This window comes from Elephantulus edwardii, unplaced genomic scaffold, assembly GCF_000299155.1.
Source record: "Elephantulus edwardii isolate Elephantulus edwardi_28Jun2011 unplaced genomic scaffold, EleEdw1.0 scaffold00008, whole genome shotgun sequence".
Taxonomy (NCBI): Eukaryota; Metazoa; Chordata; class Mammalia; order Macroscelidea; family Macroscelididae; genus Elephantulus; species Elephantulus edwardii.
The window spans coordinates 34,314,070-34,331,716 of record NW_006399758.1 but is presented as its reverse complement, the minus strand read 5'-3'; the positions used below and the strand labels follow the sequence as shown (position 1 = coordinate 34,331,716).

Below are 17,647 nucleotides of genomic sequence, written 5' to 3'. Positions count from 1 at the left end.
GTTAGTGTTCATAGGGTTTTCAACAGCCTTTAAAGAGGGGGACATAATCAGTTACCATTGGGTTGATTTCAAGTCAAGGCCACCATATGTTTGCATTTCTATGTACCCATTTCTATGTACCCAATGTCTTATTTTCTGGAAGTTGATCTCAAGACTTTTCTTTCAAAGTGGCTCTGGGAAGATTCAATACGCCATCTATCACTCCTCAACCAAGCACATTTTACTGTTTGCATCACTTTGGGATTCCAGGTGGGAATACAAAACATTCAAACTTATTTCTTTGCTTCCACTGAACAGAAACGGCTTTACATAATAAGCAATTATATTTATAGAACTAAATAGCAAGTATCCTTTCAAAATTATCCTGATATGCTGATGAACAAAGGAAATAAGATATACATAAACTTGGCAAGTGAAAGTCCCTGAGAAGTTAGTCAAGGGAAGATAACTTCAATGTGTTTGATAGCTAGGAAAAAAAAAAATTCTCCTTGTGCTGGTTAAGGGGACTCCGGCAAGAGTTATCACAGGAAAACTGTAAATAATAACCTGAAAGCCATTCAGGGAATGAAGGCAGCCCTGGGTGATAACTATTTTCTCTGTCTTTTGCTCACAGCCAACATAGTTTCATCTCTCATGCCCCCTGTATTTCTCTTTACTCATCTGGGCTGAGTTGGCTGGGCTGTCCTTACTCCCATCTTCTCATTTTAGAGGTTGACTTAGATAACGACTGGTGTCCCCATCAGGCAGAAGCCTTCATACTTTCATCCAAGTTTCCAAAACACCTGGCATTTTTTAAGGAGACACCATCTCTAGGCCAGTTGTCCATCTGTGTGGGGCTTCAGTGATCCTCTCAGCAGACAAGACAGTGAATGGCTTCCTCATAGAAGAGGCAGCTACGGGCAGACCATCAGCAAAAGATATTAGGTCACTCTGTTGAACTGTCTAATGATGTAAGACCAGAGTGATCTTAAATTTCTCAGTTCTACCAGTTTTATAAACTATTAAAAGACTCTTATACTAAGAGACTCTAACCAACCTGAAAAAGGTATTTTCTTCTGTTTCAAAAACACTATCTACTTTTATAGTTCACATTATTTTTATATACGCACACAATTCAACTAAATGAAACTCATTCAATGAGATTTCCTTCTGCTGAAGAATTTCTCTGATTTGTAGGGAGTAGCATGACATCTTCCTGGTCCCTGGGACTCTCTTAAATTTATCTAATCTCCTGCATGTCCCAAATACTACACAGTCTTATACACACTTTAAAAAGCTAATGTAGGACCACTGTAACATACACAATTTATCCCTGTTTGATAGGTGGGACACTTTGTGTTTATATTGTATTTTTCCAAAATGAAGTCTTCATCTAATCCTCACAGAAATCTCTTTGACAAAAGTATTTCTCATTTTATGGATGAGAAAAACTGTGCCAGCTAAGCGACTTAGCCAGAATCACCAGAGAAATAGTAGTAATGTGAGGAAAAGAACCCTGTCTTGTAACCCCGCACCAAGAGGCACTCACCTGACTTAAAATCTGTAAGTACAATGTGTCTTCTAAATAAATTAATCCTGATGAAAATGTTCCTGAAACCAAGCTTGAGAGGGAACGGTTAGAACATCCCTTAATCTTGACAAAGCACCAAAGCTACCTTAACAGATCCATGCTATTTTTTTTCTTTTCCACTAGAAAACATCTAAACTCTAACTTAATACAAGAACTCCACTATAACTCCCTAAATGAAGGAACAAATTTCTGTCCAAATATCTTCAGCAAAAGTGCTTTCACTGACTCATACAGTGATCTCTTTAGCTATAAGACAAAACTTATTTGTTGTGTTTGGGCATATTGCTTGTTAGTTTTGTAAATTCCACTGATGTCATATATAAAGTAAATCTGCCTTCTGTAATATATAAAGTAAATCTGCTTGCTTTTCTATGTAACAAGCCTTCAAAGAATTTGAAAAAACTAATAGGTCACCAGTTAGTCTTCAAGAATTTAATTAAAAAACCCTTAAGTTGTTTAAAACATTTCTCATTAAGGATAGCTTCTAGTACTCTCACCTACTCTGATTGCTTCTTTTCTGATTTTTATTAGAGATAGGATGCATACTTTTTATTATAAAGAGCTGCATGTTTCCACTTCTGTTTGTAACATTTTAAAGAGCTCTTTCAGATTTCATTTATGTGCATGATTATAATGTTTGCCAATTTCCTTCTGGTCTTTGATAATCAACAAGGATATTAAAAAAATTTTAAGTGTTGCCAGAATTATTCCAAGCATATGTACATTATCCCAGTGATATGGTAACAACAGTATGTTGTTGTTGTTGTTGTTGTTGTTGTTGTGTGCCATCTAGGCCCCTGCGACTCATAGTGACCCTATGTACAACAGCCCTGAACTCTACTCTGTCCTGACCCAGTCTCACTGATCCAGACACACCAAACCCCATTACTCCAGTTACTGTATCAATCCATCTCATCCGGGGTCTTCCTCTCCTGCTCTCTTGCTCCACCCTTCTAAGCATAATGTCCTTTTCCAAGGATTGGTTCCTCCTGGCCGTGTGCCCAAAGTATGTAAGGCAGAGCTTGAAAATCCTAGCCTTCAAGGAGAAACTTGGTTTCACCCTCTCTAAGACAGACCTATTTGTTTTCTGGGTGGTCAAGAATCTTCTCCAACACCACACAACAGCAGTATGAGGTTTTTTTAATATATATACACAATATTTGGAGTTCCTGGATGGCATCAATCATTAAGCATTCAGCTAGTCATCAAAAGATTAGTGGTTCAAAGTTAAATGAAAAAAAAAAAAGATTAGTGGTTCAAACACACCCAGAGATGCTTGGAAGTCAGGTCCTGAAATGTACTTCTGAAATGTCACAGCCTTGAAAACTCTATAGAGTTCTATTGTGCATGCTTAGAAGTAAGAATCACATTCACTTGACAATATTTTTTCTATTTTTCAAATAAATTCCAGCACGAGTGTAGTATCTTAGATGCCTTCCATCTTTTTTATGGTCATGTCTGATGCAGATTTTATTAGCAGTATTTTGGTGAATGAATAGAGCAGTTGTCCAGTCATTACTGCCTGTTGGGCTGTGGCTTGATGACAGCTTTTTTTCTGTAACACTCTACAGGAATGTAAAAGCAATGTGGCTGCCACACTGGTAACACAGTTTGAACCCTACTTTATCCTGCAAAGGTCTGCAAGAGTCCCATCAACAACATTCACAACGCAAAGCCTATTCTTATGAGGTCAGGTATACTCCCAGGCTCCCACGTTTTTCTAACCCGAGTTCTAACACAGTCATCCCTCTCATGTCCTCGCTACACTAGTATTTGAAACACTAATGGACCTCTGTGGCTCTCAAAGATTTTCCAGCCTGGTGACCAGTGTGGAATGACTCACTGCCTTCCTGGGTTCACCGCTTTAAATCTTATTCAGTGTTTGATACTGTTCATCTTTTCTACTTTACCATTCTAGTAGGGACAGAGTTTTCATTTACATTCTCTTGATGTTGTTAAGTACCTGCAGGTTTTGTCTTCAAAACTCTTACAAATACTGTGTAAGACCGTTATTGTAGAAATGGAAGGATAACTAACAAAATGTGTATGAGGATCCATGTGGGGAGGGTAAAAGCAGAGGGGAGAGAATGGGCAATCATTCTTATTCATTCCATACAATAATTCCTATTCATTGTGCTTTGTAAAATTAATTGCTGTTGAACTATGCCCACCATTAGCTTGTCTTTTTAGATCCTTGCCAGATCACTCTCATTCCCATCCCTCCACCCACCAAATTGTATGACCCTGTGATTTACACACTGTCCATCTTCACTCCTAAGTTCCCACCTCTTTCCTCTTTGGGCTCCCATACACGTTTTACTAGTTATTCTTCTATTTTTACAATAATGGTCCTATGCAGTATTTGTCCTTGTGAGACTGAGTTTGTTCACTCAGAATAATGCTTGCCGGTCTCTCCCAAGTTATGTGATATTTTTCAAAGTTGTTGCTCCTGAGTGCTTCATAGTACTCAGTCATGTGAAAGTACCACAATTTCTCAATCCATTCATTTGTGTTTGGACATGTGGCCTGTTTCCATGTTCTTGTGATTGTGAATAACACCACTATGAACATTGGTTTGTGAATCTTCATTTGTGTCTCAGTTCTAATTTCCTTGGTATATATTTCTAGCAGTGGAATAGCTGGGTCATATGAGATTTCTATGTTCAGCTTTCTGAGGAAATGCCAAACTCCCTTCCAGAACAGTTGTACCATTTTATAATTCTACCAACAGTGTATGAGAGTTCCAATCTCTCCACATCTTCTCCACTATTTGTTACTTTCTGTCCTGTTAAATAGTGCCACTGCTACTGGCATGAGATATCTCACTGTGGTTTTTATTTGCATCTCTCTTATTGCCAATGATTTGGAGCATTTTTTCATGTGTATATTGGCCATCCAAAAGTTTTCCTCTGTGAAAATTATTTCTATGTATTTTGTCCATTTTGTAATTGGATTATCAGTCTTTTTCTTGAGGAGGCCCTGTAGTATTCTGCAAACTTTTGTTCTGACACCTTTGTCTGAGATGGTATTGCCAAACGTTTTTTTTCCAGTTAGTAAGTTTTCCTTTAATCCTATTGGAAAATGTTTTGATGCATACAGAGATTTAATCTTTAGAAGGTCTCATTCAAGTTTATCCTCTCTCTGGTTGTGCATTTATCTGGCTGTATTTGTCAACTTCTGCAGACCACAGGCTAGGCCTTCTAAGCTTGGTCTCACTTTGTCTCTCACAATTTTTCCAGTTTGGCATTTTAACCTTGGGTCTTTGATCCACCTTGAGTTGATTTTTGTGTATTGTGTGAGATGTGAATCCTGCTTTAGTCTTCTGCATGTAACAGTCTAATTTTGCCAGCATAATTTGTTGAAGAGGTTGTCATTTCCCCATCTGATAGATTTTGTTTCCTTGTCAAATCTCAGTTGACCATAAATAACGGGGTTCATTTCTTGGGTCCCAAACTTTTCCATAGTTCTATGTGTCTGTCATTGCACCAGTAAAACACTGTTCTGGTTATTACAGCTATATAGTAAGTTTTGAGGTCAGGGAGTGCTGTGCCTCCCACTTCATTCTTGTTTACCAGAAATGTTTTATTTATTCAACTCTCTTTTCTCTCTAAATAAATTTGACAACTACCTTTTCTAAGGAAATTTATTTTTTAAACAGAGTACCAATATATGTGATGTTTTAAGAGTTAAAAAAATAATCAAAGGATATCTAATGATGTCATTTACCTCGTCAAACCAATGAAGGCATTTTCATGCCATTCATTTCCTTTTCACATCATAAAAAATAACAATCCTAAAAAAAGAAAACATTAAAACTCCAACTGAACGCCTGCCTAATTTACAGTCTTCCATTCAAATCAAGTTCTTTCTTAGCAGGCTTTTTTTTACCCGCAATTATTTAATGCTACAGGATAAGCAAATGGTCCCTGGCTCGCTATGAGTTGTAGTTGACTTGATAGGACCTAACCATAATAACAACTAGTAAAATGCATAAAGTTAAGGACTTTCTGCCTCACTTATTTCATCACTTTAAGGGAGAAGCAGGTGTTTTACACCTGCATGAGTTTCCAACATGCATTGCTAAAGTGAGGCCAAACAGATCGAAAGTGTTTTGCAGGCCTAGGGTGAGATGCTGCCAGGCTGGAAGACGAAACTAACCAGGTGTGTGGAGGGCAGACTCAATGGTTGTCACTCTTGTACATCCAACAAAAGCAACTATCTCAGAACACTTTGATGCTAAATCTGCCGTGGGAGCACTTTGCAGGGCAGAATTTGACCAAGTGTGTTGGATGAGATCAGGAAATTGATACACAGCATACAACAAAGAGCTCAGTTGGCAGGAAGACTTGCACTATTCATTCGGGCAGCTACTAAAGAGAGACTCCTGCTGTCCATGTGTGAAGTTAGGGAGAAGTACAATGTGGAGCTGACAAACTTCCCCCAGATGCCAGATCAAGATTTTGCCTTGTGTTTCCAATGTCTCTTTTATGATGAGGATGATGCAAACAATCTGACCATCTGTTCCTACAACAAATAACATACTGCATGGATGAAAAAGACACCCACATTAACTACAGTTGATGGAAATTCTTTTGTTTTAAATCCTTGTGGGGTTTTAAAAAGTTGTTGTTCTCCTTTGATAGCAAGAATGGGCAATAACTGGTTTCTCATCTTCATCAAGAAGCCATTATGGAGGATTTATTCTTTAATTAAGTGCTTAGTCCTACACAGCAAATTGGGCTGTAATTAATTTCTAAAAACCCTAGACTTGTCATAATAGAGGCAATGTCATTTGAGAAGGGCTTGGTAATGTCTAGAAAAGACCAAGTAATTGGTGCTCAGCTGTATTTAGGATTAATTTAATCCACATGTTTTAGTGAGAAACAAAAATTCTTTATTAGAATGGAAGAAAGGAAGTGCTGCAAAATAGTAATTTATTGGTACTAGCAGAAAAGTAATGTGGCAAATACAATACATGTGTTATAGTTTGAGTGCTGGAAAACACATATGATGCAATATATATATACATATATTGACACAACCTTGCTTGCTGAAACTGAGGAGGACCTCATGCACTTGCTGCGAAGGGTCAAGGACTGCAGCCTTCAGTATGGACTAAGGCTCAACGTCAAGAAGACAAAGATTCTCGCCACTGGACCAATTGGCAGCGTCAAGATGGATGATGAAGAGATTGAGAGTGTTCACAGCTTCACTTTGCTCGGCTCCACAGTTAACACTCTTGGTACCAGCAGTCAGGAAATCAAAAAGCGTATAGCGATGGGAAAGTCTGCTGTTAGGGACCTCTCAAACGTACTCAGGAGCAACAGTGTCTCTCTGGAGACTAAGGTGCGCCTGATACAGGTCATGGTATTTGCAATCGCTTGTTATGCATCAGAGAGTTGGACAATGACTAGGGAGGACAGAAGGAGAGTAGATGCTTTTGAGCTGTGGTGCTGGAGAAGGGTACTGAATGTACCCTGGACTGCCAGGAAAACAAACAGATTCATCTTGGAGAGGATTAAACCAAGCTGCTCCTTGGAGGCAAGGATTCTGGGGCTTCGTCTGACATACTTTGGACATGTTGCCAGGAGGGACGGGTCCTTGGAGAGGGACATCATGCTTGGGAGGGTGGAGGGACAGCGCAGGAGGGGAAGACCCTCTATGAGATGGATTGATTCGGTCGGTGACTGGGGTAATCGGGATGGGTGTGTCAGAGGCGGTGCGGTTGGCACAGGATAGAGCAGGGTTTAGAGTTGTTGTGCATAGGGTCGCTATGAGTCGGAAACGACTCGATGGCACATAACAACAACAACATATATATATATCTTTATATTTATATCTTCATAAGATATAGCCAATAGGAGCCTCTTAAGACACACTCTCTTTTCCAGTTTCTGCTTGTTTTATATTCAGGAAATTTTTGTTCTGATTCTTTTATACATCTATCATGTTTTATTACAGTATTAGTTTTCCTTTAGAGATAGTGTTCCTAGGAAAATACCGGAACATGTTTGTTAAAAATCAGGGGGGTTTTGTACAGACTATTGCTTTAAGGGATTTGTGAAAATGCCATGTTTATTGCTGCTTTGTTCACAATAGCAAAGAGTTGGAAACAACCCAAATGCCCATCAACAAACGAAGGGATAGAGAAGCTATGGTATATTCACATAATGGAATACTATGCTGCATTGAAAAACAAGGAACTCATGAAATATTATTTAAAATGGGTGACGTGACCCAGGAAGACATTATACTAAGTGAAATATCTCAATCACAAGAAGAAAAATACTGAATAGTACTATTGTTGTAAAATGAAACTGACATTGGTGTTAGGGGGGAGCCTAAGAATAGAGGGGATAAATAATCTATACCACATTGAAACAGATGAGGGAGAAAACTGTTTAAAAGGAATATATGATTCGGTATTATATTCATGACAACATTCCAGAAAAAGAAATGCAAAGTGGACTGTGGACTTGGGGGGGTGGGGGGAGATTGTATAACAATGAAAGAATTTTTTTTCTTTTCAGTGAGAAAAGTGAACAGGGGAGCAGGGAGGAATATGTGCAACAATGAATGACTGGGGGGAAAATTAAAAGGGAAGAAAATGCTGTAAAATATATGTTGCATCAAAAAAAAGCCGTATCATCTCCACGTTAAAAATGTATATCAAGGGTTTTAATGTGTTTGATCCAATGGTCATGTTTTAAAATGTAATAATTTTTCTAGTGTTCTTAGTACTAAACTCTACCAAGAGTTTATTGAAAATAAAACTAAACCAATGATTAGGAATTATTTGCATGACAACAGTCCAGAATAAGAGATGTATAGCAAAGTGGACTTGGGGGTGGAGGGAGAGAGGAAATTATGCAGCAATTAATGACTTTTTAAAGAGAAAAAGCAAACTTCGGGCATTGAGGGATATGCAATAATGAATAAGTGGAAATCCAAGTTTTCTGTAAACTTTCATTGAAATCACAATAAAATATTGTAAAAAAAAAAATAAAACTAAATCCACTATTGTCAAGCCAATTACAATTCATAATGGCCCTGTGGGACTGAGTAGGATTTCCAAGGATATAATCTTTACAGAGACAAAGATTCTCACCACTCAGCAAATTGGCAGCACCATGATGGATGGAGAAGAGACTGAGGTTTTAGCAATATCCGTTTGCTTGGCTTCACAATCAACCAGCAGTTGTGAAATCAAAAGACAAATTCCTTTGGGTAAATCTGCTATCAGGGAATTCTCCAAAATGCTAAAGAGCAATGATGTCAGTCTGGAAACTAAGGTGTGCCTGGGCCAGCCCATGGTCTTCACAATTAACTTGCCTTGCAGCAAATAACTGGACAATGACTAAGGATGACAGAAGAAGAATGTATTACTTTGAGTTGTGATGCTGGAAAAGATTATTGAACATTCCATAGACCACCAGAACAAATGGGTCTGTCTAGGAGACAAGACATGGCAAAGATTTTGACGCTCCCTCTCATATACTTTGGGCATGTGACCAGTCCCTGCAGAAGGACATATCATGTTTGGAAGGGTAAAGGGACAGGGCAGGAGAGAAAGACCTCCAGCTAAGATAAATTGACATAGTAACTAGAGTTACATGTATCAGAGTCAGTAAGACTGGCTCAAAATAGGACAGGGCTCATAGGGTCTCTATGAATCAGGGGTGACACCATGGCACATAACAAAAATCTTTATAGAAGAAGACTGCCTTCTTTTCTCCCACAGAGCAACTGGTAGGTAGATTCAAACTGCCAACGTGTGGCCTACTAGCTGAAGATTTAACAACTGCTCCACCAAAGAGTTTACAGAGTGAAGATTAATGAATCTGATTTGGGGGAAAATTTTGGCTTTTTCTTATAGCAATACAGGGTATAATGTCCACTTCACTCCCTCTCTCTCAAAAAAAAATTATTCCTTTTACATTTCAGTAAATAAAGATAAAAAAATATGACTTGACCAAAACATTCATAGAAAAAAATATTTTTCTTATTTCTATCCAAAAAGTCCATTAGCATAAAATGAATTACATTCATAATTGTTATATATTTTTCATGCTGAAGTTGGTTGGATACTGATAAGTTCTCAACAAGACTTCAGAACAAATTTTCAGTACAGTTTTACATGCATAGCAATCTTTCATTTGCATTAATTCCATTTTATAATTCTCTTTATTCTTAAAAAGGAAGCACTGGTGTCTTGGTCCCTAGAGAGCTGTCCTTCTAGCCCAAAGGCCCCACTTTTCTAGTGCTTCAAACTCACCAGCAGCTACACAGAAGTAAGATGGAAAATTTACTCATGTAATTTCCCCTTGGAAACCTAACAAGGTTCAGCTATGAATGAATTCCTACTTAATGGCAATACATTTTCAGATATTCCTAAAAAGTAGTCTGTAGAAAATTCATATATAAAAATATTTAATTATGTTTTTGAATAATTTTTATTGTGATTTGAGTGAAGAATGAGAGAAAATTGAATTTCATTCAATCATTTATATATGTATTTTTATCTTTCATTTCAATACCCACTATGTCATTTCACTTTTCCTGTTGCCCCCCTGTAATACTGATATTCACTAATCTTCCTATACCACTTTGTGTGTTTCATCTCATTAGTGATTTTACTGATAATCCAATTACGGTATTTTGCTTTCTCTTCACTCATTGCAATATTTCAAAATTGTCATACAAAAATTGTCAAGGACATTTATGATGAAATTTTTAGTAAAAAAATTATCATCTTCTGATTTAAATTTTTTTTGAACCCTGATTACCAATTCTGGGCTGGCTTATATTGTTCAAATTATTGTTTGTTAAAATAAAACAAGTGATTATTTGGGGCTTTATTTCAAAGCTCCCACTAGAGTACATCCAATTAAAAATAAATCTTAAATTCCAGATAATGAATGGCCATTTTATTGTTTTCAAGTAATTTCTTCTCTTCCTTCTGTGTTTTCTTTTTATAGGCAGTAATTTACTTTCATTAAAACAGTCTTTATAATCCAAATGTTTACTAGTGAATTGATCATTCCCTGGGTAAATTATAATTTAAGCTATATTAATTGTATGTTTTACTTATATGTAGAACTGGAGAGAAAAATTAATTTCTGGACTTAAAATGAAACTAGTTCTTCCTATTCTGTGTTGCTTCAGCTGAGATGTCATAGCTAAAGATTATCAAATAAAAAATAAGCATTTGACTTCACAAAAACAATAATGCAGAGTTCTAAAATAATGTCTATTGCATCATTTCCACTTCCTGTATTTTTCTAAAGTCTATGGTATGTTAATTTCTGATATAAATTATGACTACTTTAGCAAACCCAGGAATTATCATTCCTATAAACCTTAGTTTTACAAATATCAAAGAAATATACCATGGAATAGATAAAGTCAGTCACAAAAGAACACATGTTGAATGCTTGCACTTTTATAAAAAGGCAAGAAATTATATGTATCCTGAGGCCAGGCCCATTGGTGATTTCCAGGAATGAACAGAGGGAAGAAAGGAGAAGCACTCTACATATGGTAGACAACTGTGAATTTATATGATGGAAAACTAGCACTGAATATGGGTAAAATGCACACAGCTTCACCCAGGGAAAATCATGTCACTAAGAAATGCATATGATTGAAGAATGTAAAGGACAAATGTCATTTTGCAACAACCAAATAAATATGTAATGCACAAACATATATAAAGATAAATAATGTCCATAAGTATGAACATGTGGGTACATATGCATACCCACAGATGTTGTTGTTGTGTTATTATTGTTAGGTGCCATTGAGTATGGCCTATCATGACCCTGAACTCTGTCTTATTCTGTGCCATCCTCAGAGTTTCTGACACAGTAGAGTCAATTACCACAATCACTGTGTCAATCTACCCGGTCAAGGGCCTTCCTCTCCTTCACCAACCCTCTACCTTCTGAGTATCATGTCCCTTTCCAAGCAAGAGCTCCTCCAAGCAACATCCCCAAAGTATGTGAGGGGAAGCCTCATTCACCACTCTCCGCTCTGAAAAGCCGTCTGGCTGTACTTTCTCCAAAACAGATTTGTATGTTTGTTCTTTGTGCAGTCCATGGAATGTTAAGTACTCTATCTGCTGCATAAGCAGTCATAATAAACAATAAAATATTCTTTTTAAGGAAGATAAATATGCCATGCAAGTTTTTGTTGCATAATAAATCAACTTTAAAGATATTTCCCCGTTGTTTGATTATCAAAAATCCTAAAGCAAGGTTTTGTGGTCTATTCTGGAAAAAAACAAGCATTGTATTCATAGCTTATTTTATGAAATATATATGTGTCAAGAGTAGCACAATACTCTTTTACCTATATGTTGTCATTGTTTCCATAGCTCAAACTTCAAAAAAAACCTCCCCCCACCATGGCACCATAACCCCTGACTCTCAAAACCCACCAAAAGCAACAGAAACAGTGCCAGAGCAGAAGGAAACAGAGACTGCAAAAGAAGACAGCTCAAGGTAAGAATGAACTAACATAGCACATGTTAAAAATACTGCCCAGCCTTCATTATTCAAAAACTGAAACACCTCTTCCTGACTTTAGTTGAGCAAAAGAAACCCTTCTCCTTTCCTCCTTCCTCTGCTCCTCACCTTTCCACTAGTTGCTTATCCGATACTTTGCCTTTACAATGATAGCACAACATCTATTTTGTGAATTCATGATGTACCTCTAGCAGAATAACAAATGTCAAGGTTAGAGATGAAAATAACATTGACTCTGATGGTTAAGTGTATGTGCCATCCTAAATGGACCATGATTTTCAGTAATCTGGCAGCTATGTAATCATTCACTTCTCATGTATCTTATGATTTGATAGTCAATCCCCCTTTTTTTAAATCCTGGTTTTTGCATAATGACTTTGTCTCTGGAATATAGCCACATTATGTGAAGAGTTAGCATAGATACATGTCACAGAAAAAGTCAAGACTACCAGCTTGATTCTGTCCATTTTCTTGTCCCTTATCAGCCAAGTATGAATAGTAAGCAAGATTTTGAGACAATCGTTTTTCCGTAGGTCAAATCATAACAACCCAAGCAATGCAGTCACATGCCTGAATCATTAGCACCTTCATCTTCACAGAAAACCTGTGTATTTACTAAGCTTGTGTTTTATAGAGAAGAAATTGAAATGTGTCTAATTCTTTTCCAAGCTCACACAGAAATAGCTATTCCATTTCCATAAATATTTTATCGTTCCAGAAGATTGATTATTATTTCCTCTCATCTGCTAAAGAGTATGTGGCATGATAACCAAGAATAATTACAGAAACTAGCAATCTTTATGCCATTGGAGGAACACAGTTTTATAAATACTTCCAACTAAAACTACTGGAAATGTCACAAAAAAAAAGATGGCAATTTAAAAGTGAATCACTAAATCCACAATAATTCCAACCAGGAGGTCTTTCATCATGCCACATCTTGGCGTGTTATTTTGTGCTTGCTGATCCGATTAGAATTGCTTAACTGTACTTAATATGATTGCAATAGACTTGTGAAATAATAAAAGCATATATTGCTTATTTAAGAAGTAAGAAGTGCTGTCATTTAAAAAGAAACTGTAAGCATCACTCACACATATTTCTCTGTCAGCCACTGTTCTAATATGTTAAACTGCAAGCTGTCAAGGAGAGATAGTGTAACTATCTAGGATCATGGATATTGCTGATTGGTTTTGGCATCAGAAAGAGCAAATTTTCAAAAACACAAATTTTGCTATTGCTGTTGTGTTGTTATGTGCCATCAAGTCACCTGCAACCATAGCAACAATAAATACAGACTTCCTCTACTCCTCACCCTGCGCACACACACACAAACTATTTGAGAAAAAAGAAAAGCTGACAGAGAGAGGTTTAAACTCTGAGAAAAAGACTAGACTCTTACAACAGGGATTAGTAAATTATTTATATAATGTTGGTATTTATATATTATTTTTCAGTCCTCTAAAGAGGTCATTATTACCTTCACTCTGCAGATAAGGAACCAATGCACAAAAAGGTTAATTAGTTTGCCTGTAATAAAGGGGTCAGTTCAGCCACGTTTAGACTGCAAAAGATTAAAATTCCTCAACTGAACTTTTGTTCTCTCCTACAAATATACCCCCCTTCAATCAAGATCTTGACTTTCTGAACTACATAAGCTCTCCTTTTAGCATTTATTTCCATAAATTAATTTTTTATAATAACAAGCAGTGATCGATAGGTTTTCACAGAAGAAAAACTGAAGAGTCCTAATGCATATCTTTGGTGAATAGTCCTCTTACCCTATTATCATTTCAGAGCAGTGATTTTCTCTCATGAAATATAGAGATGAAAACCTTATCATTTCCCAGAAATAAATCAATCAGTGTATCTCAAAGCCACAAATCTCCTTGCCATAGTCAACAAAAACATGCCCAGTCAGTTGCCCACCCATTTTTGTTTTGTGCTCCTCTAGTACACAATTCATCTCCTATTCTGCCTCACCTCTGTTCCCATCACATTGGATCTATTCCAGTGTCCTATACTTGCCATTCTCCTTCTGACCACACATTTTTATACACAGTTTTCCTTTGCTTGTCTTTCTTTCCCCTCCTTACAGCTTGATTAACCCCTCTCATTCTTTAGATCTTAGCATGCTTTCTTGGGAAGCAATCAACTTCCTGAGCGGAATGCCTCTATTGTAGGGTCTCTTCCACAGTATTTATTGCTGTTGCAATCTATTTAATGATTTTCTTTCTTTTTTTTTTTCATTGCAAATACCTTTTTTTTTAGGTTATTTTTCATTTCAATGAACATCTACAGAGATTTTGGAATTCCATTCATTCATTGTTGCACCCTTCTCCCCGCACAAACCCCTCTCCCCCCCCCCCCATTTGCTCCTCTCCTTGAAAGCAAAAGAAAAACTCACTCATTGGTACACAATCCCCCCCGTAATGATTTTCTTATAGTCCACTAGTCTTATGCTCTAAACTCTATGTTTGACAAAGACTTGCGATGCATGTTTTACCATGTCTGTCACATGCTATATCTGCAGTAAAAGTTAGCAAGTGAAGTACTGAATATATTGAAAAATATAATGAATTTGTTTCTTTAGAACTTCTAGATGTTCAAAACCATATAGCTTCTTTAAAAGAAGAAAAAGCAAGACACAGGTGGCTCCCTAAGAATTTCCATTTTTAGAGTTCTTAGGAAAATTCAAGTATGGCCAATGACAGAATACTACAAACATCATGAGGAAATGGTCTCAGGTTATGAAGCTAACAATTACACTTCTTGTGGTAAAGACTGACTGCTAACCAAAAGGACAGCAATTCAAACTCACAAGCCTCTCTGAAAGGAAAAGATGAGAAAATATCTTTCCATAATCTTCACAGCCTTGGAAATAACCTTTCTGTTTATAAGCCTGCTAAGAGTGGGAATCAACTCAGTGGCAGATTTGATCTTCTTGTGTGACTTTTATCATCAGTTCTAACCTGGGCTTGCAAACTTTTCTAACTCAAAACATATTTGATAAAAAATAAACAAACAAACAAAAAACCATGTTTGATGTCTTCTGCGAACTCTTTCTACAATCTATAAAGCAAAGTTAATTGAGCTAGGCTTAAAGCTTTTGTTTTGTTGTTGGACTATTCACACTTAGGACTGCACTGAAGCAGCAACTTGAAAGGTGCACCTAAAGTTCCAGAATCACCTTTCACTAATATTGCTGGAACTCTGGCATTTCAATAACATGTAACACCTTCTAAGGTCTTCCATATTTGATCCCATAGGAATAAATGGTATTACACCTAGGACTATTAAAAGAAGAACATTTGTAAATTACCAGAAATATCAAAGCTAAAATAAATAATGTGTAAAAATAAAAATGTTACTTTAGACCAACTGAGGCTTGGCAACTAAACTGTTGGGACCTTGCCACATCCTTGGTCCTTTGTCTGCTCAGAGAGGACCAAATATCTCTTAGCCAGCCACAGCTGAAGAGACAAGTACTTGATAGGCCATTAGTATCAACTAAGACATGGGGACTAAACTATTAGTACCATGCCAATTCACTAGATTTTGTCTGCTCAGCAGGTTCAATTTCCTGCCCCCCCCCAAACCAAAGGATATAGACACATGATCAGCCATTAACACCGACTGAAACATGAGGGAGGCACTCTTGAGATCTTGCCACAACGTCAGGCCTTTTTCCTGGTCAAAGTTTCCCAGGTAGCATTCCTGGGACTTTGGCTATGCCAGGGGAAACCACCCCCTCCCAACAAACTACAGGATGGAACAAAGAAGCAGGCCCACCACAGCTGGGCAAAGGAAAAAAACCCTATATCCATGGCCCTCAAAGGACAACCAGATGAGAAGCTTGCCACAGGAATCAAGGAACAGAGCCACCACCTATACAAAACCAGCTGGGAAGATTGCCACCGGGAAACTGAATCAGATACAACACTTAAAGTCTGCAAAGAACTGACAACCAGCTACACAGTCACAAAAGACACTGACTCACACATACAGACAAGAATCACACATAATGTCAAGGAAGTAACAGAAAGACTCAAACATGAAAACAAAACAAACCTTCTCCTAAAAATGCAGGCCAGAATGCAGGCCCAATGAAAACCCTAGAGACAAGGAGACAGAAGAAATGTATTGACCTAGAGGAGTGAAGAAATTACAAATGATAGAAGAAAGAATTGAAGCCATAAATAAACAGGTACAGTATTTTAAAAATCATCACAAACAACACCGTCCTAGACAAAACAGAACTGCATGAAAATGCAATTGAAAATAGCAAAACTGAAATGGCAGAACTTTTCAACATGCCGGATGGTCAAAGAGCAGAATAAAAGAGATAGAAGAGAGAATCAGTGAGCCAGAGGCCAAGAACCTCATTGGGAACTTAGGAAGAGAAGAAAAAAGAAAGAAAAAAAAAACACAAACAAACAGAAGATTCAAGGAAAATGGAAACAAATATTATAATCATGTGGGATAAAATTTAAAATAAAATAAATGTGATTGGAAGTCTAGAATGGGACAGAGAGGCAACACTGAGAAAAATGTGGAAGAGGTACTAGAAGAACATTTACCCGTTATTACATTCAAGAAGCTCAGCAAACTCCTGATAGACTAGACCCAGAAAGAAAACCATCAAAACATCATAGTCAAATTTTCCAAAATCAGAGATAAGGATAGTAGAATAGTGAGAGCAGTGTGAGAAAATCAGTCACCTACAAAGGACAATCAATTGAATTAAGGTTAAGTTTCTCTTCAGAAACCATGTGAGCAAGAGGAAAATGGGATACACAGAAGGCTGAAAGAAAATAATTGCTACCCAAGGATCTTGTACTAGCAAAGCTGTCCATCAAATATGAAGGATAAATTAGGTCATTTGAAGAAAAGGAACTTAAGGAATTCATGAAAAAAGAACTCTACCAGAAATACAAAGGAAAGTTCTTCACACAGAAATACCAAGGAAAGGGGGACCAAAGTAACAACAGAAAAAGGAATGCAGGGAAATAGTAATGATAAAACCTGGCTTGTCAATAATCACACTAAATGTGAATTACTTAAATTCACCAATTAAGAGAAACAGAGTACCAGAATGGATAAAAACAAGCAAACAAACTAGTCCCATTAATTTTTTTCCTTAAAAAGACATATCTATGAAATAAAGAAAAAGATAGATTACAGTGACTGGGAAAAAAACATACTAAGGAAATGGCACCTAAAAAAAGCAGAAGTGGCAATACTAATTAATCTCTGATAAAAGAGACTTCAGGATGAAAAGCACCATAAAAGATAAGGAAGGGAACCCTATAATGATTAAAGGCACAATAGAGCAAGCAGACATTTATTAACATCTTCACACCAAATGATAGACTTACAAAATAGGTAAGACAACAGTTATCAGATTTGAGGAAAGAAATAGCACCACAATAGTAGTAAGAGATCTTATCGCATCACTCTCACCAAAAGTCAGGTCAACTCAAAAGAAACTCAAAAAAGATGCAGAACTAAACTATACAATCAGACAATTCAACCTTGTGAATTCTATTCA

At 37.0% G+C, this 17,647-nt stretch overlaps 1 protein-coding gene across 1 annotated transcript in view; it reads left to right on the top strand.

Moving 5' to 3' along the window:
• CNGB3 (cyclic nucleotide gated channel beta 3) overlaps positions 1–17,647 on the top strand; it is a 244,371-nt gene that overhangs the window by 20,311 nt on the left and 206,413 nt on the right. Inside the window, exon 3 of the mRNA XM_006880559.1 lies at positions 11,946–12,072. Within this exon, the coding sequence (XP_006880621.1) occupies positions 11,946–12,072 (127 nt within the window). The remainder of the gene's footprint in view (positions 1–11,945; positions 12,073–17,647) is intronic.